Source organism: Bos indicus x Bos taurus, chromosome 18 (genome assembly GCF_003369695.1).
Source record: "Bos indicus x Bos taurus breed Angus x Brahman F1 hybrid chromosome 18, Bos_hybrid_MaternalHap_v2.0, whole genome shotgun sequence".
Lineage (NCBI taxonomy): Eukaryota > Metazoa > Chordata > Mammalia > Artiodactyla > Bovidae > Bos > Bos indicus x Bos taurus.
In genome coordinates, this window is record NC_040093.1 from 46,695,448 (window position 1) to 46,710,226 (window position 14,779).

Here is a 14,779-nt window from a genome sequence, read left to right on the forward strand (position 1 = left end):
AAGGGACTTTCTGAGAGCTTTTTGGCAACCGTCTGCCTCTGTGGTGGCAAGTGACTGCTGCATTCCTACCCCGACCCAACGCGTGCTCAGTGTACCAATCAGGGAATGGATCGCCCCAGAGAGCCAGTGATACTCTGAGACACAAGGAAGAAAAAAGGTCCTGGAAACCCTCTTCAGTCCTGGGAGCTAAAGGTCAAAGGGCAGGAAGCCTCAGCAGCATTGGTCCAGAGTTTGCTGGGGAGGTCACAGCATCAGTGAAGCCCTGTTCAGAATGAGACACTGTCCTTGTTTTCAGCGAGGTGAGGTCATATGCGCATTATGGGGCGAGACCAGACCAAACTGACTCAGTTGTGGGGACGAAAGTCTCCAGGAGTAGGGAAGCCCCAGGCTCACCTCAAAGCCAAGAAGTTCTGCTTGCACGCAAGGAGCCTGGCCATGGAGTGTGCACAGCCATCGGTCAACTTGTTGTTGAAAAGACTGGAAAGTTCCGAGAGAGAAGAGACATGGAGATAAAGCATAGTGGACAGTGACCACCCCAACCCTGGGTCACTGGCTCCCTCAGGAGTCCCCTGTGCCCTCTGGCCATGCAAACATCCCAGCCCATCACTCGCTCACAATTGCTGCCCAGGCGGCATGGCTTGGGCTGAGTCTGGGGACATGGGGCCCAATGTCCACAGCCTGACTTACGCTAACTTCTGCAGCTGCTCACAGCGAAGAGCATGTTCAACCAACTTGCAGATGCCTCGGTCTGAGATGTTGTTATCTCGCAAGCTAAACAAAGACAAAATAAAGAAATCTGAACACAGAGCCAATGAGAGAGGGGAAAAAAATGGACAAAACCCCCACAGAGACTTTTGCTTAACCCCGAAGTGCCAGCCTCTAAGCTTCTGAGAAATGCCACAAGGACAGAGCACCCCAGAAAAGTGGACACCCTCCCTGTGCCTGGCCAGGGTACTAATGTCATACGCTCGGTGGGGTGGAGGGCTTTGGAATTGGGGACCCAGAGTCTCTACTAAAGAACACTGGAATCCTTAGGAAGGCCCTACCTAATCGCTGGCACTGTTTCCAGCTCTGTAAAAGAGAAAGGAGCATCGCGAAAGTTCCGAGGTGAGAAGGAACATGGGGAAAGCACGGGGAACTAGACAGGCCACCGCTGGGGGTTATGGTGGTTACCACCATCCAGGCGACCAGATGGAAATTCAGACAAGAATGGCTAAGACTTTGGAAGTGAGCACACACCCTATGTCAATACTCCTGCAAGCCAGCCTCTGCCTGGCAGGTCCCTTCCAACATTTCTCTTTGGGAACGGTGTTCCCCAAAGCTCACCTGGTCACAAGATCAGTCATATAGTGCTCCTAAAATAGACTCTCTGGCCCCTTCCCCAGAGCTGGTGAGTCTGCAAGTGTGAGGCGGGGCTCAGGGATCCGTGTATTTTATTCACTGTACCCGTGATTCTGCATCTTTTGGTCAGCTTGGGGCCTGACTTAAAGGTTAACACCTCAGGCTCTCTGGAGTCCTTCAAAGAAAGTTCTGATCCTGGACAGTCAGGAAGGTAAAGCAGCCTCACTGGGCTCTGGTGGGGATTTAAAGAGACAGTGCACATAAAGCCCTGGGAGCACCCGGCACAGAGTGAAAGCTACCTGTAATCTGATCGCTCATCCGTATGGAGCACTGCCCAATAGTACTGATGTTTAATCCTCTTTAATCTGATGAAGTAGGTACTATTATGATGCTCATGAGAGAGAAGAAAACTTGCTGAGGCCCAGCAAGCGAAGTGACTTCACCAAGGTTGCACAGGGGCTAAAAGATTGGAGCCTAGGTGTTCCAGCTCCGTGTGTGTGTGTGTGTGTGTGTGTGTGTGTGTGTGTGCGTGTGTGTGTGTTGTGTTCAGTCGCTCTGGCTCCACAGTCTCCTGTAAACCACAACGTCACGTGGCCTCTCCCTTACAGCCTGCTCAGGGCTCTCAGGTCAGATTCATGCATGGGTGGGTCATGAAATCAACTCTGAAGGTCTGGAGCAGCCTTCTTAAACTGGAAACAGAACAGGAAGGAAAAAGAGAGCAAAGTGTGCCAGGGTTAGTAAGAGAAAGTCATTTTGTGAAATTTCAGTTTGACATGTCTGGGTGCTCGCTTACACTCTCCTTCACCGTGGGGTCGTGGTCCGAAAACTTTGAAAGCCATGGCCCTAGAGTCAGAACTGGTTCTCAAGAAATCTGCATGCACGGGGCACCTTGTGTAGGGGCTTCTTGGAGCCTGAGGGTTTCGGTTGGCATGGAAACAACTTGGAGTGGGAGAGACACAGTTTGGCGCCGTGGGAGAGAAACCTCCCTCTCTCATCCTTTCTCTCTCTTCCCCACTTCCTTCCCTCCTGTCTCTGTCTCTTTTTCCCTCTCTGCCCGCCTCCCTCACTCCCTCTCTGTCTCTGTCTGTCCCTCTACACACAGGAAATGCCCACTCAGCAGGCTCACGGTTGCTACCCGCCTCTCCCCCATGACGATGGCAGTTTCAGTACTTAAGTGTGTGCAGGGCAAAGTGTGGTGGAACTTGCTCAGGGACTTTCACTGCTAATGGAAATTCAAGCTGGTTCCCACAGACCTGCAGTCTTCATAGTATGGCCTTGAAGCTCTTGTAGCAGAATCACTTTGTTAAAAACTTAAACTCCAGGGCCCCACCTCAGACCTACAGAATGAGAATTCTGGGAACAGGCCCAAGAACTTGCATTGCCACAAGCCCCCTTTGCACACTCTGGTCTGAACACTAGAACCAGCCCACCCTCACATTTCTCTGAAAATAGAGGCAGGCGCCCTGTCTCTACCCAACCCTTCCAGGCCATGTGGGAGTCACATTTCCCAGCCAAGGAGAAGGGGTCCATTCATCCTAGGGATCCATCTACTGTGGATCATCCAGACCAGAGGTTCTTGACCTCTTGGGGGTCCAAGGACCCCTTCAAGAACTATGGGTCCACTATCCAAATGCTCATTCATATTTCTATCAGGAAAACAGCTCCCACAGACAGGTCTCAAAATTCCTGAGTGAAAAAAAAATTATGATTCCTCCTTCCTGAGGAACTAGAGAATTGTGCTGTCATGATCCATCTACACAGCCAGACCCACTCTCCCTTTCTCCACCTGGCTGTTAGTCCTGGGGGGCTGATTCCTATAGACACCCTGACTGGGGGTTCCCTGTGGGTTAAAGCAAGAGTGAGGAGGAGAGGAAGGTCCAGGGTTTACCTGCAGCCCTCACCGTTCCAGGCTGCTGCAGCCTCCATCCTTCCAGGCAGCCCTCTCCACACCCACCTCTCAGCCAATAACCACTCACCCACCCCCACCCCTTCAGGCCTTGTTGCTGGTGTTCAGTCGCTCAGTTGTGTCCGACTCTTTGCAACCCCATGGACTGCAGCACGCCAGGCTTCCCTGTTCATCACCAACTCCCGGAGCTTGCTCAAACTCATGTCCATCAAATTGGAGATGCCATCCAACCATCTCATCCTCTGTTGTCCCCTTCTCCTCCTGCCCTCAATCTTTCCCAGCATCAGGGTCTTTTCTAATGAGTCGGCTCTTCACATTCAGGCCTAAGGAGGCTAACAGCCCTATCCCTACCCCACCCCCAGCCCCAGGAGCCTGCATCATCCCTCTCTGCTCTTCCTAACTCCTGCCCAAGCTTTTGTAAGCTTCCCTTTATTAAACTCTCCTCAAATCACCCAACAGCTTCCTCCCTATATATTCATATTTATCACATATGTTAACTGTATCACATACATATTAGGGGCTTCCCAGGTGGCGCTAGTGATTAAAAAAAAAAAAAAAAAAAACCTGCTTGCCCAATGAAGGAGACTTAAGAGACATGGCTTCAATCCCTGGGTTGGGAAGATCCCCTGGAAGAGGGCATGACAACCCATTTCAGTATTTCTGCCTGGAGAATCTCATGGACAGAGGAGGCTGGTGGGCTACAGAGAGCCAAAAAGAGTCAGACACGGCTGAACAGACTGAGAACCGCACAGCACATACACATATCAACTCTCTGTGATATGTTATATGCTACATTATTATTATATTTAGAAATATGTCCTGATAACAAAAGCCACCACACAGTTTCTAATACATATCTAGGTACTTGCTCCACAGAGAAAAAAGTCTCCCTGCTTTAGTCCAGGGAAAGGTATGCCACCGTAATATAGTCAAGGAGAGGATTGTTCCTTGCTCAAGGTAAATATAAGGTACCCCACAGTAGACATAAAGCCCTGGAGAGGCTGCGAGTCGATTTTAAGTTTAAGCTACAACTTCTGCTTTCTCAGAGGTTTAAAACAGGGAGCAGAAATCCCCTTTCAGGGCTGGAAGGGAAGTTGGGAGCCTGCAGCATGCTGGCCACCTGACCTGGGCACCTCTCTGCCCTCATCTGGCCCGTGGATGGAGAGAGGCCCATGGGGGCGGGGCACAGACGTTCCTAAGCGGGAAAGCTCACAACTTCAGACGGGGGCTGAGAGCAGCAGGGCCAGGTTAGAATGTCTCCACTACATAAAGAAGTAAAAAGCTGGTGGAACTCTGTGGCCACTGTCTATCTCTTGGGTCTCCAAATTTCCATCTCACTGGGACTTGGAAGACTCTCAAGGGAGTATGGGATTAACAGGTGTGCTGCGCTGGGTGCTGTGCTTAGTTGCTCAGTCGTGCCCAGCTCTTTGCAACTCCATGGACGGTAGCCCACCAGGCTCCTCTGTCCATGGGATTCTCCAGGCAGGAAAACTAAAGTCGGTTGCCATGCCTTCCTCCAGGGAATCTTCCCAAGCCAGGGATTGAACCTGGGTTTCCTGCATTCTAGGTGGATTCTTTATCATCTGAGCCACCAGGGAAGTACCCTACCAAATATAAAATAAACAATAAGGATTTACTGTATACCACAGAGAACTATATTCAATATCTTATAACAAACTAGAATGGAAAAAAATAGGAAAATATATAGACATATATATATGTGTGTGTGTATATAACTAATTACTTTGCTGTATACCTAAAACAAATACAATATTGTAAATCAACTATACTTCAATTAAGAATAAATTAATAAATAACTTTTTAAAAATCAAAATGCAATCTCTCATGGGGTGTAGTCACCTCTGATTTGAGGGTAGTTCCTAATACAGACACATATTACACCAAACTTTGCCTGTGACTTCAAGGCTGCCATGGCGCCCCTGAAGCCCATCCATAACACAGGTTGCTTGTGGGGAGCAGAGACTGGTAACGAGAAAGCTATCAATTGTGAATCTCAGTTCTGCCATTTCCTGTGTGATCTTGGACAAGTTACTTTGCTTCTCAGAGCCTCAAATCAAGGACACTGGGGATAATAAGGGCTTCCCAGGTGGCATCAGTGCCAATGCAGGAGACATAAGACGTGGGTTCAACCCCTGGGTCGGGAAGATCCCCTGGAGGAGGGCATGGCAACCCACTCCAGTATTCCTGCCTGGAGAATCCCATGGACAGAGGACTCTGGCCCGCTACAGTTCATGGGTCACAGAATCAGACACAGCTGAACCAACTAAGGATGCATAGCACGGGGATAATACCATCCCTTCCTAGAGCCCAGGGTGGCTGTGGGGATTAAAAGGTAATTCTGGAACTTCCCTGGCGGTCCCATGGTTAAGACCCTGTGCTTTTTATGCAGGTGATGTGGGTTCGATCCCTGATCAGGGAACTAAGATCCCACTTGCCTCACAGAGCAAAAAATATTTTAAAATAAATTAAAGGAGGCAATTCTGGGGAAAGTGTAGTACAGTGCCTGGCACACGGGGCATTCCATGAATTTCAACTATCCTTATCATAAGTTGAATCTAAGGTGCAGACTGAGGAGGGATCTCCGCTAGGTCTTTGCAGAAAAGGGGCTGGGCCTGGACTCCTGGCTCCCAGCATAAAGGGGGCTCCCCTACCTGCACCAGGATGGCAGCATTCCCACAGTGCCCAGCCAGCATCACCCAGCATCACTCACTAAAGAGCTTTGCAGACACCCAGGCAAGGCAGCAGCTGCTCCACGCCGATGTCGCCCACAGAGTTGTGGTCCAGCTGCAGGGCCACAGGCCGCCGGAGGTGGCGCAGCACGAAGGCCAGGGCAGCACACTCGGCCGGGCCCACACCGCAGAAGGTCAGCTTGAGGTGCCCAACGTTCAGCCTGCGAACGGCCTCCCGCGCCAGTCGCTCCTCCTGCATCTCATACAGGCTCCGGATAAGCCAGAGGAAGCCAGGCAGGGCGTGCATGCTCTTGGCCTCACCCGGCAAGGCGGGTGGGATGGAGCGGAAATGCTCGTGGAGGCTGCGGGTCAGACACCGCTGGACACAATCCCAGCGCCGGAGCAGGGCCGTCTCAGAGGCCTGGCACTCCGCCAGCAAGCTCCGGTGCTCCTGTGACAACAGCCCCGCCAGGAAGGCCCCTGTGATCTGGAGGTTGTGCGGCTCGGCCCCCTGCAGCAAAGCAGCCACGCTGCCCTCTCTGCATCGGGAGCCCCGCAGGAACAATTTGGGCAGCACCCTGGCCAGTGGCGAGCTTTCAGGCCTGTGATCTTGGAAGAGATGTCTGAGCGAGGATGGCGGGGTGTCGGCACTGAGGGCGAGGTAGAATGCAGCAAAGAAGCACTGAAAAGTGATATGCAGAAATTCCAGGGGGGCTGTACTCCCAGGTACAACCCTCTTGGCAAGCACCAGGAAGCCAAGAGAAAGGTCCTCACTGTCGACATGTGCCGCCTGCAGCTGTTTGGCTGAGAACACGTAGCAGCATGTGCCCAGGCCCCAGAGAGCCAGGCGGCCGAGATGCAGGAGTGTGGGGAGCCTGCCCTGAATCAGGCTGGGTCCCAGGCCATGGTTGGCTAAGGGTAGCGGGGAGGCGTGCAGCAGAAAGTGCCGCAGGATCAGCAGGTACATATCCGTGGTGGTCTTTGGGGACCCCCGGCCCTGCAGCAACAGCTCCTCGTGGCACTTGGACACCATCCAGGAGAAGACAGGCAGGTGGCACAGACCGTGCAGGGCCGAGGTGGCTCTGAGCAGGCAGAGGAGGCGGTCGGCCACCCCAGGCTCGCGATGCCGCTTCCTCAGGTACAGTTCGATGCCCTCTTCCGAGAAGCCCTTGAGGCTGAGTTCCGTGCGCACGTGCTTTCGGAGGCTCGCCGATACCGCGCTGGGGCGGCTGGTCAACACCTTGCGGGCATTCTTTAGCAGGTTGCCCTGCAGAAGGTTGAAGAGCAGACTCTGGACTGACGTGGGGGCGGTCGGACAGCAGTGACGCTCCTGATCCGTGAACCTGAACCTGAACTCATCAAAGCCATCAAAGGTTAAGAGGATGCGCTCAGGGTGGTCAAGGAGGACCTGGAAGACGTCCTGGGGGCCAAGGTCGGGCCAACAGCAGTGTTCGAAGAGCAGCGTCCGCATGGACAGCGGTTTCACCAGGCACTGCAGCTGCCGGCAGCTAAATGGGAAGACGAAGAGAAATTCCTGGAAGGCCCGCCCGGAAGCCCAGAGCAGGTGCAGCTGCTGCAAGAGCGTGCTCTTGCCGCTGCCCGCCTCGCCCACCACCAGCACAGTGTCTGCCTCTTTGTTGAAATGGTCACGGGTGCTGAAGAGCTCCTCCAGGCCTAGGGTGGTAGGGCTCTGCTGCGAAGGTCCAGCCATGCCCACCTCCATCTGGATTTCCAGAACATTCTCTGTATATACTTCTTCCAGGCAAAGATTCTCTGCTCCATCGTAGGTGCTCAGGAAACGAGACTGAGCTGATATAACGGTCCTCAGCTTGGACATGTACTTCTTACAGGCGGCATCTGGAAGACAGAAGACGAAACCGAGGAGCTGGGACCATGGTGAAAATGGGACCTGATAAGGGGTGGGCTGCCTCGAGGAAATGAGATGTGACGCATGGGCAGTGCCTGTCCTGGCTCTCCACTAACAAGCCATGGACTTGTGACTTAGCAGCAGCAGCAGCAGCAGCATGTAACCTTCCTGAGACTCAGTTTTCTCCTCTATGGGACAGAGAAGTGGTGGTCCCTACGTTTTGCGGGTAGGAACCCATGTAAAAACTTGCAGATCAATGAAGATAATGTTCTTTGTTCAGTGTCCAACACGAAGTGCTCAAAAGACATTGCCTAGCACCATTATCATTACTGACATTGCAAAGAGCTCTGGAGAAGATCAGGAGCACTGTGCTGGGATCAGAAGACCTGCATTTTGATGTCTCTCCCACCATGTTGGTTCAGTAGACTTAGATAAGTCCCCTCACCACTCAGCCTCAGCTGTTCTTTCTAAAGGGAAACAGAAGCCTTGAGGACACAGAAGCTCAGTTTCTGAAGTCAGATACACCTGAGTTTGAAATCTGGGTCTACCATTAACTTGGGCAAGCGTCTCATCCTTTCTGGCTTTAGCATTCTTATCTTTAAAACTGGGAGCAAACCACACCTTGAAGGATTGTTTTAGGAAGAAATGAGAAAAAGAAGAGTTTGGAAGAATGGTGACATACAGTTCACCCTCACAGAATGCTGTTTATTATCATTATGATTACTGGAAGCAGCAGGCACATCAGTGGCCCCTCTAAGGCACCCACATTCTAACTCACAGCATGTGTGAATATGTTAACTTACTTGCAAAAGGGATTAGACAGATGTGATTAAACTAAAGACCTTGAGATGGGAAGCTTATCCTAGTTTATGTGAGTGGAGCCAGCAGTGGATGGTACTTGGGCCACTGGGGCGCCCAGATCAAGGACCTGGACAATATTCCCTAATCAAGACCTACTTCCCCATCCTCTTCATACAACCGTCTGCAATACAAGTTCTCATGTCTAGGATGTGTCCACAGGGGTGCTGTTTTTCCTTTTGTTGTTGTTGTTCAGCCACTAAGTTATATCCGTCTTTTGGGGACCCCATGCAGTCAACACACCAGGCTTCCCTGTCCTTCACTATCTCCCAGAGTTTGCTCATAGTCATGTCCACTGTGTTGGTGATGCATTTCATCTTCTGCTGGCCTCTTCGCCTTTTGCCTTCATCGTCCTCATATTATACCAACATGAGCAAACCACTCCCAGGGTCAGGGGTTAGTTCTTTTTATAGGAAATTGAGAAGTGATGGTCCAGAGCCCCAGGCGGTAGGACCACAGAGTATCACAGACTCACTGCCCCCAACCAGGTACTGACCCATTTGTTCTCAACTCAAAGCCTAAAAGGTAATTCTCACAGAGCGCTCTGAGCACACTGAAGCTGTATTTATGGTCATTCAAAGGACAGGCCCTGTGATTGTTGTTTCCTCTTCTGTTCCCAAAGCTGATGACTGTCTTTGCCCTTAATGCCACCTGGATAAACTAGGAGCATTGAATAGAGACTGCAAAATATATATATTTTCCTAATACTTTGATTTTGCATGCAGGATTTCCAGCTGCCAACAATCATATCAAAATTCTCTAGGGGAAAAAATGTTCTTTTAAAAACAAACACATATCAATTGTCACCTTTGGAATTGTCACCTTTGGGAATCTTGCACCATGGCACAGTGTTAACCATGCGTGAACAGCCAGCTGAGGTTGATGATACCAATAGCAAATATTAACCAAGGGCTAAGCAGGGTACCACGCTCGGAGCTATGCATCCCCTGGTGTGTACTGATGCCTGCGCTCTGTTCTCAGGTGAGAGGGTGCAGACCCAGATGCCAAGCACAGGCTTCCAGGCATCCTTCCTTCAGGGGGCAGAGCCCGAGGTGGTAAATCCATCTGTCAGCATCATGCACAAGTCAGGGGGCCTTGATGGTAACGAGCTTTCCTGACGGTGATACAGGATTAAGACACACGAGGCTTGCATCCTCTCTTTACAACCAATGAGCTCTTCTCCCAAGAAAAGAGGAAGTATGGGTGCAGATGGTCTAAAACCAGATCCATCCTCCCCTACCTTGTTACTCAACCTCCCTGCCCCAGTTTCCATATCTGCAAAGTGGAGGAAATAATACCTGCTTCTCAGGGTTGTTGCCAAGGACAGACATCATAAATAAAGCACTTGGCAGGATGCCTGGGATGTTCGAGCTGTGCTATCCAAGCCTCTCCCATTCCTGAGTTGGGTCGGTGACCATGTGAGATGAGAGATATCACATTATCTAAATCCATTTGGCTCCTAAGTTTCTGATGAATAGCTAAACTGCAGAGATCAAGAGATACCAGCCATCAAAAAGTGTTTCTGTATCTTTCCAATACATGTAACGAGAGAAGGGCCAGTAAGAAAGGCCAGTATTAGCCCTCAAGACAAAGTTGCTCCAGTGATCACTCTGCAGGGTAAAAAGAAGTAAAAGCAAACCCTAATAGTACACACATTAATTCTCCCAACATCCCAATGAGACAGTGTTGGTATTGTTATTGTTGTTTAGTCACTAAGTCATGTCTAACTCTTTTGCAACCCCACAGACTGTAGCCTACCAGGCTCTTCTGTCCGTGGGATCGCCCAGGCAAGAATACTAGAGTGGGTAGCCATTTCCTTCAGGAGATCTTCCCATCCCAGGGATCCAACCTCCATCTCCTGCATTGGCAGGTGGATTATTCACCACCGGGCCACCAAGGAAGCCCCAAAACCGTAGTGATATTACCCTGAAAGTGAGACGCGGAGTTTTACGGAGGTTTGCACGGCCAGTAAGTGAGATTCTAGCTGACAAGTCTCATGCTGATGTTTTTGCTCTTCACCATGAATCTGAAAGTCTTCCTTTCCTTTTCTGATAACTGAAAAGAACACATATATACCTTCAAAAGGCAGGGCCAATGGGACCGGTAATTCCTGAATACACTGTAGAAGAAAGGCAGCCAACCCATTCGCCTTCACTGTGGCGAGATCAAGGAGCCTTCTTGCCTGTGGGGAAAGCAAAAGTCATTATTTATCCAGAAAGGCAAATGGAGAGGTGTGAGAAGGTCTCTACCAACTATGGCAATGCCATGAGCCTCTCTCTTCCACCACAATAAAAGGCCAGAAAAACATCTGCATGGTAAGATGCATTTAAATAAGTCAATGCAGTATCAGGTGGTGAAGTGAACACTTGAACACACATCCAATGTGGTTCCCTCTTAAGACTCATTGAAAGAGTGAACAACTTAAAAAAAGAAAAAGACATAACTCTATAAACCTGCAAGAATGGGAAAAATAATTCTTGGAAGATGGAAATCACTTGAGTGAGTAGTGATTTCTTCGAGTCTCTGAAATCCCCACAGGGACTACAGCACAAGGCGCAGCAGCAGGTTTCAGGCACTCTGGTGATGGAGGACCACAATGCAGCTGTTCTAAGACACTTGAACACAGATACTATGAACACTTTAAAACAGCCTTGAGCAGGCTTTACCTAAACTCACCTGGACACCAAACACATACTTCAGAAACAGACAAAAATCAAAACTAGAAAGTCCCCTTGACATTTTGAGACCATACACATTCCTTTACTTAGAGCAGTCTTATGGCTCCTCCATCATCTGAAACATTGCTCAAACATCATCAATGATTTTGCTCTTCAAAGATGCTATCAATAAATTACACATGAGAGCTTCCCAAAAGAAGCAAAAATTGATGTGAAATAATTTTTCAAGCAAATGTTTAAAATTCAAATGAGAAAGCAGACAGCACTGTGAATGAACTATACTCCAATAAATCTTTTAAAATAACATTATTACAAAATAAAAAATGAAATAAACATCCTAACACTGCAATGTATTCCAGTGCATTCATTAATAATTCATTATTTCATCAACAAATATTTCTTGAGTGCCTACTGTGTACAAGGTTCTCAGCACAATAAGCTTTAAGACAGAAACTGGTACATAGTAGGCATCAAAATAGATTCATATGATTCTAATCAATTAATTAATTAAATTCTAATTAATTCAATTAATTAGTCAAAGCCCTGGGTTTAGCACTGGCCTTCTCATTAACTACTGTGAGCTTTTTCTCACTTTTCTGAGACTCAATTTCCCAATCCATAAAGTGGGCTGTGAATGACTGTTCCATCTGCATTACAGGAGACCTGAGGTCCACTCTTTGGGGGAAGACAAAACAAAGAGCTTCAGAAGTACCCCAAAGACATTTTTCTGTTCTTGTGGAATGGCATCTTCAGAGGCAGTTATCATAACCCTGAATGTTTATGAGCGAATGCAATTTCATATAGAAGTCCTATGTGGGCATTTAAACTACATAAGTACATCGTGTTTTGTATTAATTATTAAACACAGATTTAACTTAATAAATTTTTGTGATCTGTTGAGCTGTTAATTTACAGCGGACGGCACTAAAAGCTAACAAGCACAGAGCATCACCAGTTACCCAACTGATAGTAACAAATAGTGAGCTGGTGAGCGCTTACTGGTGGTTTAGTCGCTAAGTCATGTCCGACTCTGTGACCCCATGGCCTGTAGCCCACCAGGCTGCTCTGTCCATGGGATTTCCCAGGCAAGAATACCGGAGTGGGTTGCCATTTCCTTCTCCACAATGAGTGCTTACTGTGTGCTGGGTACTGTTCTAAGAGTTATATAGCTCATCTCATTGAATTCTCCCAAGACCTTACTAATGTTTCCCAGATGAGGAATCTGAGACAGGAGAGATGAAGTAATGAGAGCTTCCACAGAGAAATCTGAAGTCACAGGCCTTGAGCCTGCATCATCCTGACTTCAGAATCCGAGATGCTCACCACCACAGAACAGCATCTCGCATCAGAAGTGGCATGGCACCAAAAAGCCACAGCAACTTTCACCTTCCCAGATACCTTCATTTATTTATTTTTATTGATTAATTTTTGCCACAACATGTGGGATCTTGGTTCTCTGACCAGGGATCAAATTCTTGTGCCTGGCAGTGGAAACGTGGAGTCTTAACCGCTGGACGGCCAGGAAAGACTGCTGGCTCCCAGGTGACACAGCGGTAAAGAATCCCTATGTTAGTGCAGGAGACAAAGCAGACTTGGGTTCGATTCCTGGGTTGGAAAGATCCCCTAGAGAAGGAAATGGCAACCTGCTCCAGTATTCCTGCCTGAAAAATCCCACAGACAGAAGAGCCTGGTGGGCTACAGTCCATGGGGTCACAAAGAGTCTGACAAGACTGAGCACACACACACACACATGCATGCACACACCCACGCACCTTTAAAGGAGGAGGACTATGACCCACATCTCCCCACAGGCCTGATTTCATGAACTAGTCTCAGTAACTAAGCACACTTTTCCTCTGAAAAGTGCTTAGAGGGAAGTGCTTACCCGCTGGGATGAAGTGAAGATGGGCCGCCTGATTTCATCAGTTTCGTACTGGCTGATGAAACCCCGCTGCTGTGTCAGGTCCAGCACACCCTCCACGTGGCCGTAGAGTCTCCTGACAATGGCTGGTCGGTGACTCTGCAGGTCACGGGCTGGGTGGGGTGAGTGGGGGTCCCAGGAGCTGGGAAGCTCGGGGGGCTGGCTGTCGGCCTGGGCCTCCCGCACAGCTGCAGTCAGTTGTTCACAGCCCCAAGTACCCTTATTCCAGATGGTGTCCAGGAGGCGCCTGGCCAAGTGGGAGATGGGCTGCCCCACGAGGCTAAGCCCCTCATAGTCCTCCCAGGAGAGGACTTCCCGGGAAAGCAGCCGGTCCAGAATACTCTCAAAGCCCTCCAGGGACCCCGAGACCAGCAACTCCACCAGTTGGCTTCTCTGTGTCTGAAAAGCATCTTGTGCGCACATTTCACAATCTGGGAGGAGAATGAGGTCAGGGCAGGGCTTCTCAGAAAGCAGGCGGAGGGTAGTGGAGAGGGCAAGTCTGCCCCACCCTGAGACCAAGCCAGCCACGGCTGTACCCTCAGACACCAAGGCAAGCTCCCCATTGTACAGGTGTTCAAACTGAGGCCCAGAGAAGGCAAACTGGCTTGTGGTCTCACAGAGAGTCTGAAGCAGCCAGGAGTTAAATTAAGGCCCCTGGCTCCCACATCTATGCATCATGCCTGGTTTAACAGGTTTATGACTTCCTTGGTGGTTCAGTGGTTAAGAATCTGCCTGCCAATGCAAGGGACACAGTTTGATCCCTGTTGCGGGAAGATTCCAAATGCTGCAGGGCAACTAAGCCTGTGTGCCACAGTTACTGAGCCCGCACCAAAGAGCCTGCATGCTGCAACTATTGAAGACCGTATGCCCTAAATAAAGCCTGTGCTCTGCAACAAGAGAAGCCACTGCACTGAGAAGCCCACATGCCACCACTACAAAATAGCCCCCTCTCACTACAACCAGAGAAACCCCATGGGCAGTAGTGAAGAACTTTTGGTGCTCTGTCAAAAATAAATACAAAGTTTTTTTTTTAATTTAAAAAGGATTCCGTTAATGTTAGGAGCAATGTCTCCCAAGGAATCAGGAAATCATTTCTCAACGAGAGGTCCCTTCTATGTTGGTTGGATTCACGCTACCATAGCTCTCTCTTCAATAATGGCTAATGTTTATTAACTGACCACATATAATGTGTCAGGCACCATCCTAAGTGCTTTCAATTAACCCTGCCAACCACTCTGAATTTGGTACTAGGATCAGCCCCACTTTACAGATGAAGAAACTGAGTCACAGAGAAGCTTGGTGACTTGTGCAAGGGTTGAAAGCTAGACGAGGCAGAGCTAGGATCTGAACCCCAGCAGAGCAACTCCAGACGGCATACCTTATTTGGGTTCCCTACAGAGGCTCGAGCCCAGACCTCTGTACATAACCCACGGCAACCCCCAGAGGCAGACCCAGAACACTGCTGTGAAGATGCCAACCCAGGTGAAGTGAAACTCGTGGTGCATTTCAAAGCCTATG

General features: G+C 49.5%; 1 protein-coding gene across 3 annotated transcripts in view; it reads right to left on the reverse strand.

Moving 5' to 3' along the window:
- Nucleotides 1-14,779, reverse strand: part of NOD2 (nucleotide binding oligomerization domain containing 2) — a 34,270-nt gene that overhangs the window by 14,844 nt on the left and 4,647 nt on the right. For 2 of the 3 annotated variants that reach the window (XM_027513613.1, XM_027513612.1), the window contains exons 3-7: nt 13,226-13,692; nt 10,739-10,844; nt 5,979-7,794; nt 688-771; nt 394-477 (exon numbers count right to left, since the gene is read on the reverse strand). In XM_027513613.1, coding sequence (XP_027369414.1) covers nt 394-477; nt 688-771; nt 5,979-7,794; nt 10,739-10,844; nt 13,226-13,684 — 2,549 coding nt within the window. In that variant the 5' untranslated portion in view covers nt 13,685-13,692. The remainder of the gene's footprint in view (nt 1-393; nt 478-687; nt 772-5,978; nt 7,795-10,738; nt 10,845-13,225; nt 13,693-14,779) is intronic. The other variant, XM_027513614.1, reaches the window with a different exon arrangement.